Genomic DNA, 12,414 nt, shown 5'->3' with positions numbered 1-12,414 from the left:
ATTTAAGTGTGATAAAGGCTGCTTTCTGGTTTGACTGTGATGCTTGTCAGACCATACTTCAGTGCAGAAACTAAATGGTGAAGAGGCAGAAAGGCGGGCTTGACTGTAATACAAGTCATTCTGTCTATCCCCCAAATGTGCTTAAATTGTTCCATGGGTCCACTCCAAACAAACCACACACAAGCTTCTTCTCGAAGTACGGGTCATCACAAGGAAAAATAATACTCTTTGGAGCATTATTTTGAGAGTAGTACTGCATACTTTTTAAAAGAAAAATACCAAATCCCTGCAAGTTCTTTCTTCCAGGTTTTTTAATTTGACTACCCATCTTGTGACTTGCAGACTGGTCTTCCTTCACTGCATAGCACATTCATTGACATCTGCTGTATCTTCTCCCTTCAGATCCTCATTCAAGCTTTTTTTCCGCTCTATTTCGACCTGGCAGAGGAGAAAGGGGAAGAATATTGGTGATGAGAAAGGAAACCAAAAGAATAACAAAATCTTTAATGGCAATCCATGTTCCACTAAGGTAAAGAAACTCTTGGTAAAATGAGAGTGCTTTGAAGAGAAATAGACTGAGGGAAAGCTAGATTTTATACTCTTAAGTGTATAAGTCTAATCCAGTGTTACAATTCAACAGTGTCATGACATCTTTTCCAGAAGAGAAAAAGTCATGCAGAGAACTGGTCTCATGTGATTTTATATTAATTACCATCTCTATTTGTACTTTGAATCCAAACCCAGAACAAAATCTGCAGAGGACAGGTGGCTTCCTAAGTGACAGAAGACGACCAGCCTATATTTTAAACTCTGATGTGTAAAGCAAGAGCTTAATCTTCAAAATGCACAGAATCACAGAATCATAGAAGATCTTGAGTTGGAAGGAACCTGTAAGGATCATCGAGTCCAATTCCCTGCTCCTCGCAGGACTGCCTAACACTGAACCAGACATCGGCACATTCTTGACATTCTCAGGCTCAGGTGCTTTGGGCTACAGATGCCAATTTGTACTGTGATGGGGCCAAGGTGATCTACATTTGTGTTCTAAATTTCAACACCTCTGAAAATTCAGGAATGATCCAATGTCCAGTTCTTCAGAGGAATGCTTAGGAAGAGCAATTACCTTCTCCAGAGAATTTAAAAGACTACTAAAAACCTATTACCATTAAAAATATTTGCCATGAGGATCTTTTCATTATCTCTCACCTCTGTTCTTAAAGAAGGCAGGTAGGATGCCAATTTCTCTGCTGAGAATCAGCTAACATGCAAATTTTGGCATACTGAGATTCTTGGCAGGTATCTATGTAGTGCGTTTTCCCATCTGCTCCTCTCCTCAGGGCAGGCAGGAAGAAGAAATATCTAAGCAGAGAAACAATGTGATCCTTTTGTGTGCTGTAGCACTCCCACTGTAGCTGCTATGAAGAGCAGAAAAACTCTGTTCACACTTTTACTGTATTCAGCTTATCTCCAGTATCCATGAGCATGCTTTTCCACAAAGCAACTGCAAGCAAGGTTATTCCATCTTTGCTGAGGGATAATCTGCTGCTTTTTTACCATGAATCAATAGGCTGCACATGGGTAGCTACTGCACAGAGCCTAGCATATGTCAAATTCCCACCGCATCCGCCCATGGTATTTGTCTGCCTAGAGTTTTCAAGACAATTAAGCATGCAAAGTAACCACAGTGATTGCCACATACTCAGTTTTACCTTGTAACTGTAGTGTGCTGAATAGTTGACCCATTTCCTCACATTGGTCTTGTCCTCGACAGAGATGGACCGAACAGTGGCTTTGGAGGCAGAAGTGGTGGGCATGTCAAATTCCACATCTACATAGCGGACAAAACTGGAAGGCACTTCCCGGTCAGAGCCAAGCTCTAGGTGACAGAAGAAGCTGTGAGGATGGCCAGAAGCTGGAATAAAAGCGCAAAGAGACATGAAAGTTGTGTTGGATGGATGTCCCGGGTTCAGCAGCAGCAGTCATGTTTCTCCTTCTTGGTAGCTGGTGCAGTGCTGTGTTTTGACTTTCAGCTCGGGAACAGAGCTGATAACAATGATGTTTTGGTTTGGCCAAGGACTTTGTGAGCCTCATGCTCTGCCAGGGAGGAGGGGAAGCCGTGAGGAAGCAGAGACAGGACACCTGACCCAGGCTAGCCAAAGAAGTATTCCATACCACAGCACATCATGCCCAGGATGTAACTGGGAGTGAGCCGGAAGGGCTGGGAGACTGCGGGGTTGGAGGAGGCATTGATCAGAGCTTGGTCGGTCTGGGGGGGGGGGGGGGGCTAGTTATGGGTCAGCTGGTGGTGAGATGTTGTATTCTCTTCCCTTGTTATTTCCTTTATCATTATTATCATTGGTGGTAGCAGTAGTGATCTGTGTTATACCTGAGTTACTAAACTGTTCTTATCTCAACCAGTGGGAGTTGCATTCTTTTCAATTCTCCTCTCCGTCCCTCCGGGAGTAGGGAGAGGGAAAGAAGTGGGGGGAGTGAGTGAAGGAGCCCTCTGCCTCCTTTTAAACCATGACAATGGATCACAAAAAACAACGTTTAGGAAGAAGCAACACCATGAAACTGCAAGAAACTGAGAATCTGCCTGGCTGAACTAGTTCACACCAAGTGACAGTATCTTACCTGTTTCAGTGCTGTAGGAATTTCCAGAGGAATTAAACAAAACTGCAAAAAGGATTGCCAATCACTCTGGTTTTCTTTTAGTGGGTGAAAATACAAGATGTCAATCAAGCACAGTAGGGTAAAGGTATTTCCCCTCTTCTGATTCCCCCAGTGCATGTAACATGTTAAGCGCATTGTGGCATATACTTCTGAAATGTGTGTATTGGTAATGAGGAAAGGTGGGATTTCGCAGGTATTTCACAGTTGTTTGAAATTGTTATCCTCATTTTTAGCAAAAGAAAATATACTGGATAATGTTAAATAACTTTCCTGGGTTCAAAAAGCAAGCTCATGCATAGCTTGTATGTAACTGTTTATTCTTTACCCCACGACAAGGTGGCTAGTTATTAAAGATTGCAAGGTGAAGAAAGAATCACATTTAGCTCTGTCATCTGTAAATGATAACCTTTGTTATTATTCCCCCCCGTGTTTTGCTGGACAGCAGTGATGTTTAAAAATTGAAGTAGGGACTGCTAGTCAAACTAGACTGGTTTTATTTCTGACTGCAGCCAACTCCCTAACCTCTTGAGCAAGTCATTTAAGGTCTGCACCTTAATTTTTCTGTCTACAAAATGAGAAAGCAAGCCTTCAAAGCCACTTTGGGCTTTTCTGATTGAAGGGATCCAGAGTTCCCTCACAAGTGGAAGGTTTAACAACTTACGTCCCTGCAACAAATCCAAGGAGAGGCTATGCAGTTCAGCAGAGACAGCACTGATATGCAGCACCACAGCTGGAGCCATGTTATGGGTGCAGTTATCAAACAGACTTAAAAACTTTAGTTCTGCAAGCATTAAATTATATCACCAGGACTTTCATCAGGATTAATTATCCCAAGCAGAGTGCTGACTCTGGTTCTAGAGCTGGGAGCTCCCTCTGACAGCACATCCTGGCTTTTTATACCTGGAGCATGCTTTCCCTGGGTAAAATCAGTGGCACACAGCAGACCTCAAAGATGATGCCCACACACCATGAGCCAGGGGCAGCTCCACTGCTCCTGTGGAGATCACTGTGCCTCTAGCACTGCAGGGCTTTTGCTTCTGGCCAGTTCTTGGGCTCGGCTGTGGTGGACACACCTGTGGTGGCAGCACACTCCAGCCTCTGCCATAGGACACTCAGGTGCTGCTGCACACACCTGGTAACCACTGCTCTGTGGTACTGCATTATGAAGATGCCATTCCTGGCTCCAAATTTCTGTGTTCAGCACTCAGTGCTGGCAACCAACTCCCAGTCTCAGGCCCCTCATTTGATCATATCTCTTCACTCACCCTATGCCAGGCTCAGCAGACTCATTGCAATCCTTCCTGCTCATCTGCTTTGCTATGCTTTTCTTCTCTAGATTGCAGTGGGCTGCTCCCTCCTTCAGGCTGCCTGGATTGCAGTGGAGGTCCACAGCAGTCTGAAGGAGTGGCAACACAGCACTGGTGCAAGCCACTGTCCTGGCTACAAGGTGTTCAGCTTGCAAGGTGTTCAGCTTGCACTGCTGCACTCCTGAGCTGGCATATGCTCAGTTGCTTTTGGGATGGACACATGTGAAAGTAGGACTGGGACGTGTTTAACAAGGCTTGAGGACACTGTGTGATGGGTGCTTTGGACATCTGAGCTTTTAAGCTATTCATAATTTCAACCAGACACATGGAACTAGCAACCAGTCATCTAACACACATGTTGGTGGATATTCACAGGCTCAAAAAAAAAGGGGGAGGGAAATAAAGGGGGGGAAAGGAAGAAAAATTAATGCAGTGCAACTTACAATGCAATTTTCCAATAATTTAATTTCTTCTAGTAGTTTTGCCCACTAACAGAAAAGACCATGCGCAACACTCAAACAAAATACAGAAGTTATTCATTTAAACCAGCACATCATGGTAGGCAATAAGGTGAAGTGATTAATACAGCAAGTCCTTCACCAAAGTTATAGCAAAAAATACACAGCACCCAAGTGTCCATCCGTGAGGCACATGAGGCACAACTTCTGTAGACTCTCCATTCAACAGGCTCATTCAGAGCTCTTTCTTGAATGGACAGGTATAGTTTTTAGTAAAATCAGTCAACAGACTGCTTTTGCTTCGCAGCTTCTGCTGCCTTAAGCTATTAACATTTCATTCTGGCAATCAAGCATCTCATAATATAATTCATATATATGCATGGGTTACTGTGATTGGAGAGAATCTGTTCCAAACAACTCTGATATCCCAACAAGTTTGAATTAAAGGATTTAATTTACTTCAGAAAGTATACCAGGTGCCTGGATCCACAGCCAAAGTAAAGCAAAGTCCAGATATCCAGATCCAAGGTTCTGCACATAGACTACATCCCTGCTTCGCTGGAGGCGCATTCTCCCATGATTGAAGACCAGGTGGATGTTTTCCTAATATTCTGCTGGTAGATTAAAAAAACCCAAACATGTGGAGCCCAGCCAGCTGCAACTGAAGCTCTGCAGAGCCTGTAAATAAGCTTTCTTTATCAACTGCTTTGATCACATTAATTGTGATTATGAGAAGGGCAATAAAGATTGACAAGCTGTTCTGGAAAGGCTTTTAGCCATGTGGTTAGTAGACTCCAGTCCATAGCTTTTTCTTAGGATAAATCACAGTCAGGGTACACACTCTCCTTCTTTTGTCATATGCTTTTAAGTGTCCAGTCATAAGCAGCCACTTTGGCTATAGAGGGAACAGATAACAACTTCCTAAAGTGAGAATGCAAAGGGCTCCATCCCATTAGAAAGCACAAGGAGAAAACATTTGGATGAGACAGCAACGCTACTGAAACAGTTTGGGAGCTAGGACACTACAAACTGAATGCAAGCAGCAAGCTTTGGGAGGGACCAGCTCTACTCTTATGTAGATGAGGCACTGGCTGTATTTTTCTACTTAATGCTTGAGAACAGCATCATTTATATGGACTTTTGCAAATAGGTGGAGGTGAGTTATTATACGACTTGTGGGTAGGGCTGGATATAGCCAAGCATACACAAGGTTGGGAGTAGATCACACATTAGTATTGTATGGTCACAAGAGTATGTGGTCCATCAGGAAAAACTAAGGATCAGGAATCAGTGCTTTTCAGTACCATTTATATCCCTCATTGCTTGCCATGTATTTTGAGTAAGGAAAACCATGGGACAAGTGCCATCAAGAAATGTAAACAGTCCCTGAGAGGCAAGGTCAGATTTAAACTACGTTTAGCCTGCCCCGTCATCAATTTTGGATTCCCTCCCTCTCACATAACTCATGTGTCCTGGCCAAGACAGTGCTTGGCCCTTCCTTTCCCTGAAATTACATCTGACCTGACCAGAGGGGTGACGACACTCTCTTCCTCTCAGGATGTAAACAAATACTAACTGCCCTGAGTTCTGCACGGTGACAATGATGGATAGATGCTCTGTGGCAGGGCTCCAACAGCAGCACTAAGTCTGTGATGCATTTCCTCCTGACATGGGGATATATAATAGAGCCTCATACTCGGAGAGACAAGATAAAGCACACAAGAGGCATAGATCAACATCTCCCTCAAAGTAGTGATGGGTAAGGAAGCATCACATCATAAGAGGCAGTAGAACCTGGAGTTCTGCCTCTTCTCCGGGTTTGCTACTGGCATGTTCTGTGACTATGTTAAAGTCTGGGGGCTTTCGTTTCCCCAGCTGTAATGTCTGGATGGTATACTGAGATTTTTGGAGAGAAGATGCCACAGAAGGCCCAATTTCACAGCATGCAGATGGCATAGTGAGATTTTCCTCACAAGCATGTTACTGCTCATAAACAGCCTGAGGTTAATTTTGCATTGCAATATTTCTCGAGTTCCCAAGCTCTCTCTTCATATGTCTCATACTACAGACAACATGGAGCCTTCACTTCTGTTAGCAATACCCCTCCAAATTTGTAATCTATGATATAAGCTGGTGTCCTTGGGCTGAAATGTGGTCCAACAGATTAGAAGACTTGGATCACTGTTCTGCTGACACTATAGCTTAAACTCAGGAAAAAAATATGTCCTTAAAAGTGCCAAATCTGGTACTGAACTTGCCTTCAGGGAATACTGGATATAGAAACCCTCCCAGTCACCCAGCTGCATTACTACAGCATTAATACATTAATAAAGTCCATGTTTGTAAAAAGCTAGTCTAGATCAGAGAAATTCAGAAGTAGAATTCACTATGAATAAAAGTAAACCTGAGTTGTCTAGCTTTATTGCACACTGCAGATGAAAGGCAGGAAGTGGAATGACTGGCAGTGATGGCCAAAGGGAACAGTAGTTTGCCCATAATATTTGAATGTTTAATTATGAACATGTTACTAAAATTACAAAGAATTGTGGGGTTTATGCTGGTATTCCCTCTTCAGGTTGAAGCTGTCTGCACTGGTTACAGAAACACAGCCACAAACTGGTGCTTGGAAATGTCTTCTTTTTTAATGGTTGCACAATATTTTCTGTCCTCTTATAATCCCCATTGCAGATACTTTCTAGGCATTAGCTGTGGTATATGCATTGAAATATACAGCACCGGCCCAGCATGCTTGGCAATGCATGGAAAAGAAATCACATGTGCTGGATGAACTACAGCAATTTACGTGGTTCTGTGATTCAGCGCTGTCGCATAGTATGCTGCCTTTGCAAGTTACCTGAAAAAGCCCCGCTTTCAATAACAGTGCTAAGCCCACAGAGATGTTCGATGCCTAAGTTCCATGAGGTACGCATAAAAGCAAAGCAGAAGGCATATTTTTGAATCTGGAAAACCTAAATCTTTTTTATCATGTTTGTAGGATACACAAAACTACTGCAATTAAAGTTTAGAAAAATGTTTCACGAAACTGATGTCTTTTGGTATACTACAGGTGACTTATCCCTCACTATGTAAGCCCAATGTTCTTTATCTTCCAAAACACGTAACTCCTTCTAGTTTAGGCCTGCAGAGACGATATGCACCACTTACCTGAGTTTTTGTCAGGCAGTCGGTTTATCCTCCATACGATGGAATTAAAGGCATGCTCATATTTGGCAGTTCCCAAAGTTACTCTCATTACTGGCTCAGAACCAGACAGACTGGTTGATCCAAAAGCGGCCCCCTTGTTCACCTTGGCTTTCAAAGATTTCTCCCCCAGGACACTCTCCTTGCGGAAGTTCTTTACCCACTTGTTTGGCACTGGGTAGCGGATCATCACGTTTTCACAAGGGACCTGAGCTAAAGGGTCACGGTTGGAAGAGAACCCAGTGGACATCATCAGCCAGCTCTGCACCTCCACCTCAGCACCACTGATGCTGGCAGCTGTCCTCAGAGTAAAAGGCAAAGTTTTCTCAGCAAAGACAGTTCTGAATCGCATCAGTTCAAACCGGCAGGCATCCAAGGGGTTGAACAGGATAATACGGGAGTTATTAAACACATCTTCATCCACACATGAATGGAACCGACAGCTGTATAATTTAATCCACTTAGTGGTAGTAGTGGGCATAATATCCTGCCTTGCAACTATTTCATTCCCTTTGATCAGGATATCATTAAGGCCTAGTCTGCATTCTGCCAGGCCAGAAAGGAAGCTGAGAACATAGATATGGGTCAGCACACTGTGCTGGAGAATCACACTGTCCCCTTTGGCCAAGATGCCATGAAACTCATCCCTGACATCAACTGTGATTTCTTCCTCCTGATAGTTCAGTCCTACTGTGCTCAGATCTGTTGATGAGGCTGGCAAGTTCATCAGTGTGTCTTGCACAGCACTGATGAAGCTAAGGAAGTCTTCATAATCTGTAGTCCCAAGTTTGATAATTTGCTCTCTCTCTGCTGTGTGAGCAATGGCTGGCTTAGGCTGATACTTCTTTTTCTCCTTGTAGGTTGTGCGGTCCAACCGCACACTGTGTATCCTTCCATTCTCATCATAGTTCTGGAGTTTGCGCTCTGAAATCTCATGATTGATTTCAAGTTTGAATTCCCGGAAAGGTTTCTCCAGTCCTTTCTCATAATAAAGCTGTATACATCCACTGTCAGTCAGCTTGACATATATTGGTCCCCAGTGCCTGGATGACATAATATTCTTCTTCTCTGGGATCCTGAGCATCATTGGCCATCCATCCTTTGGCTGAGCTGATGCCAGATTAAAAAAGGCTGCATCCAGATCATATGGCATCATGGGGTCATCATCAGGCAGGGTAGGGGTGCTCACATGATCTGGGTCTCCAATCTGAAGTTGCTTGAGCTGCTCTACAGCATCTGTGTGGGTTATATTTTTGCTTGCCTCATGGAAACTGATGATATCAGATTCTTGATGAAGAATAATGAGAGAGTCTCTTTGGCTTTTGCCTGGAGCACTGGAGACAGAAGAGCTTTTGGAACGCCTGTCTTGCTCCTCAAAGAATGAGCTGAATGGGTTGATGGGTGAAGGCTGGACATCTCGCAGAGATTCATCCAAGAAGGGATTAGTAGCACTCCATGGTGGTGTTTCAACGGAAGGCAACTTGGTTAAGGAGGAGAGATCGAGTTTTTGAATTTTGGAGAGGTCCCCCAGTGTGCTCTTGGGACGTTCTCTTTTCTTAAAGGATGTAGTGAGGTTAAAGTTAACATCTGGAGTCTGTGTTTCTGCAGGTGGGGTGTCTGTTTTCAAGGGAGAAAGGTTTGCTGGTGAAAAACTGACTTCATTGTCGTCAAAAGTCACCCAGCTGGGAAAGCGAGCTGTGGTTGGGGTAGATGAATGCCCATTCATGGAGGTGTTGTTCAGCTGCCAGTTGACAGCCTCCATATCTATCTCTTCATCTTCCTGGAGAGATGAGGAATTGTCTTTAAAAAAAAAAAGAGGGGAGGGGAGGAAATTTCAGCTAATTACTCTGAAGTTATCTAGTTCTCTTCAAGTACAGAAAACTACAGTCTGCACAACAGTTTGCATGCTCAACAAAGGCATTTTCATATTCTGGGCAAGAAAGATAATCAGAAGACTTGGCTAAAATGCTCAAGAGTCTGTCCAGAATTAACAAAGAAATAGACAGCTGAACAGAGGAAAGGAATACAGTAAGAAACAGAAAAGGAATGAGAGCAATGATTGTATTGCTCTCATTCCAACATGACTGAAAAAGAGAAACTTAGCCCACATGTTGCAGTGATTTTTTTAAAACTTCCCTCTCTAAGCTTTCAGGCTGCATTTCTTCTCTCCACTTACCTTCTGCCATTTGTACCCTCTTGCTCTTGTTCTCATTTTTTCCCTTTCTGTCCCCATACCCTTTGCTCTAGAGAAGAATACAGTAGGGGAGGGAATGAACACTGAGGAAGAGCTCTTCTGCACTTTGTCGCTACATATTTGTCTGCACATTTGCTGTTAACACAAAAGCACATGGGATATGGTGAAGACACCATAAAGGGTATGTAGGTGGCATTTTTGCCCAGGATGTGTTCAGCAAAGAGACTTTTTGGGTTACCCAGGGAGAAAGAGTCTGCCAGTCCTTGGATGTCTTTGAAGAATCTCTCAGAGAAGCCGTGATCTAGGGATGTATGTTAGCATACAGAAAAACACTTCTTTTAACTTATGGAATCTGTCCCCATACTCTGTCAGGACATGGCACCTTTGACCACTATTTTCCTAATCTTGGGCTCTGCCAAGACACTTCCCAGAAGCTTACATCTTACTGTGCTATTTCAATCCTAGCTCTTCCTGGTGGATATAGCTGCAGTGGTAAATAAAGTGTTTTCCAAAATGAGCATACATTCTCAAGAGTTCAGAAATTAAAGGGTTTTCTTCCCATTTTCTTCCCACTGAGTGAATGAATAAAAGTGCTTCTCAAAATGAGCAGCCAGCATGAAATTACACTGCAGCTACGCCATGGGTTTGCTCTATGTATAATACAACAGTACTAGCATTTGTGCCTGTTGCTTCTGATAGATATATAGGTCCTATGTTTTTACCTAAGTCACTGTTCTTCAGTACAAGCAGAGAAGTGAGTGTAAAATGTAGCACTTTGGTATGGATGCACACCTGTGATATTTTACAATATTAACAACAGCAACAATAACAACAACAACTTATTTAAGTCATTATTTAAATTGCCACCAGTTCCCCACAAAAGATGAGCTTCGTTTCCATTCTGCCTCAACCATAATAAGACAATTTGAATTTTCCTTCCAGTTATCATTTAGGATATGGAATAGGGACTATTCATGTTAGCCAAAGTCACACCACTAGCTCATTATAATGTCATGAGTAACTTGATTTTCTGGGCCTCTCATCCCAGCTGCATGGGAGCTCACTCAACTTTTTGACCTAAGGATAAAACACATGATCCAAATTCTAAAGGTTAGTATAACTCATAATTACATATGAAGAGAATGATACCAATTTTTTTTCAAGCCACAATAACAACAAAGCAATAACAAGAATAGATAGCTTTTATAGACTATCCATGCATTTCAAAGTATATTTGAAAAGAAGTGGCACTATCTCAATTTCCCTGATTTTCTTCTCTACCCTGACATTTTACTTCCAGCTTTGCGCCATGCTTCTCTGTAGTCCCTGCTACTGTTTACACCACTGGATGCTCTGCCATCTCCAGTGACCCACAGTGGTAAGACTTTTATCTGTTAAATTTTGCCACAAGACTATAGATTTGTGAGGGGAAAAAAACAAGCCACCTTATTACCATTCATCCAAACCATCTTATTATCACCCTAAGAGAGAAAGTAATAAAAACCCCACCAAGAACAATCTGATGTTGTTCTGATCCTCAGGTCCATACCAATACCTTCCTATGTTGTCTCATGCTTTTCCAGCACTTTGGTTAGCAAGCATGTAATCCTCTGAAGCACAGCAAAGGCAATGGAAAGATGTGGTAAAAGTCTCTGATTTTATGGTATTTCTGGGAAAACATTCCCCATTTCTTTTAGGACTTCTAGAAGTCCTATGTTTATAAGGTCAGGGTTTCTTAAGAGTGGATCACCTTTTCCCTGCCTGCAATTATAATCTTCCCCTTTCCTATATCTTAGCTTTTGAACTACAGAAATCAAATGGGAATCCACAAATAAAGCAGTAAAAAAATAAATAGAGGCAGATGAGAAGACCTCCTTGAGAGTCTATGTGAAAAACACAGAAATCACCTGAAGAATTTCTTTCTAAACTGAACAAGTTTTATAAAATGCTTGTTTTGACTCAGATACCCAGAAATACAGCAGAAGCTCTACAATAAGATGGTTTCACATTTGTAATCATTTGTGTAATTTTATTTTCTAGAACAAATCAGTAAACTGTTATTTGATTTGATATGTGGAAGTGTCAAATCTGGGAAGTGAAACAATCCTTCTTTCTCAAACTAAAATCAAAAGCAGATTATTCTGCTGCCAAAGAACCATATGGTTGGGTTTACAAATGTTTGAAGAATACAAAGGTGGTTCTAGGAAAGAGAGGTTTTTAGCTCTGTAAGGGAATGGCTAATAGCAGGCAGTTTAAAAAAATAACCATATGCTAATGCAGCTAAGTGTCCAAAGAAAGTTCCTGAGAGCTAGATGAAATAGTGTGTTTCCCAAGAGAAATATTGGAACCTCTGCTGCAAAGGCAAATATAGCATGGTGAAAAATCTTGTCATGGCTATAAGATGTCTTAGACAATTACTTCAGATTTTCCCTTCTTGACTTTTTATGAATTCCTGAACATGGGTGATAAAGTTTAAAATGTGAATGTCCTTCCATTTGGCAGCACCCCAGTAGGTCTGGGAGAGGACACTTAAGAAAGTGATTTCCCAGATGAACTCCCTGCTTTTCTAACTGCTTTCAAA

The 12,414-nt window shown here is 42.3% G+C and overlaps 1 protein-coding gene across 4 annotated transcripts in view; it reads right to left on the bottom strand.

Annotated features, from left to right (window-relative positions):
• Positions 1 to 291: 291 nt before the first annotated feature.
• STON2 (stonin 2) overlaps positions 292 to 12,414 on the bottom strand; it is a 69,893-nt gene continuing 57,770 nt past the window's right edge. For all 4 annotated transcript variants that reach the window (XM_057428679.1, XM_057428681.1, XM_057428680.1 and 1 more), the window contains exons 5-7: positions 7,604 to 9,439; positions 1,710 to 1,912; positions 292 to 438 (exon numbers count right to left, since the gene is read on the bottom strand). In XM_057428679.1, the coding sequence (XP_057284662.1) occupies positions 355 to 438; positions 1,710 to 1,912; positions 7,604 to 9,439 (2,123 nt within the window). In that variant the 3' untranslated portion in view covers positions 292 to 354. The remainder of the gene's footprint in view (positions 439 to 1,709; positions 1,913 to 7,603; positions 9,440 to 12,414) is intronic.

Source organism: Pezoporus wallicus, unplaced genomic scaffold (assembly GCF_028554395.1).
Source record: "Pezoporus wallicus isolate ANWC-B61680 ecotype Strahan unplaced genomic scaffold, APGP_CSIRO_Pwel_v1 contig_3486, whole genome shotgun sequence".
NCBI lineage: Eukaryota > Metazoa > Chordata > Aves > Psittaciformes > Psittacidae > Pezoporus > Pezoporus wallicus.
The sequence above is the reverse complement of the archived record's forward strand: the minus strand, read 5'-3'. Positions and strand labels throughout refer to the sequence as shown.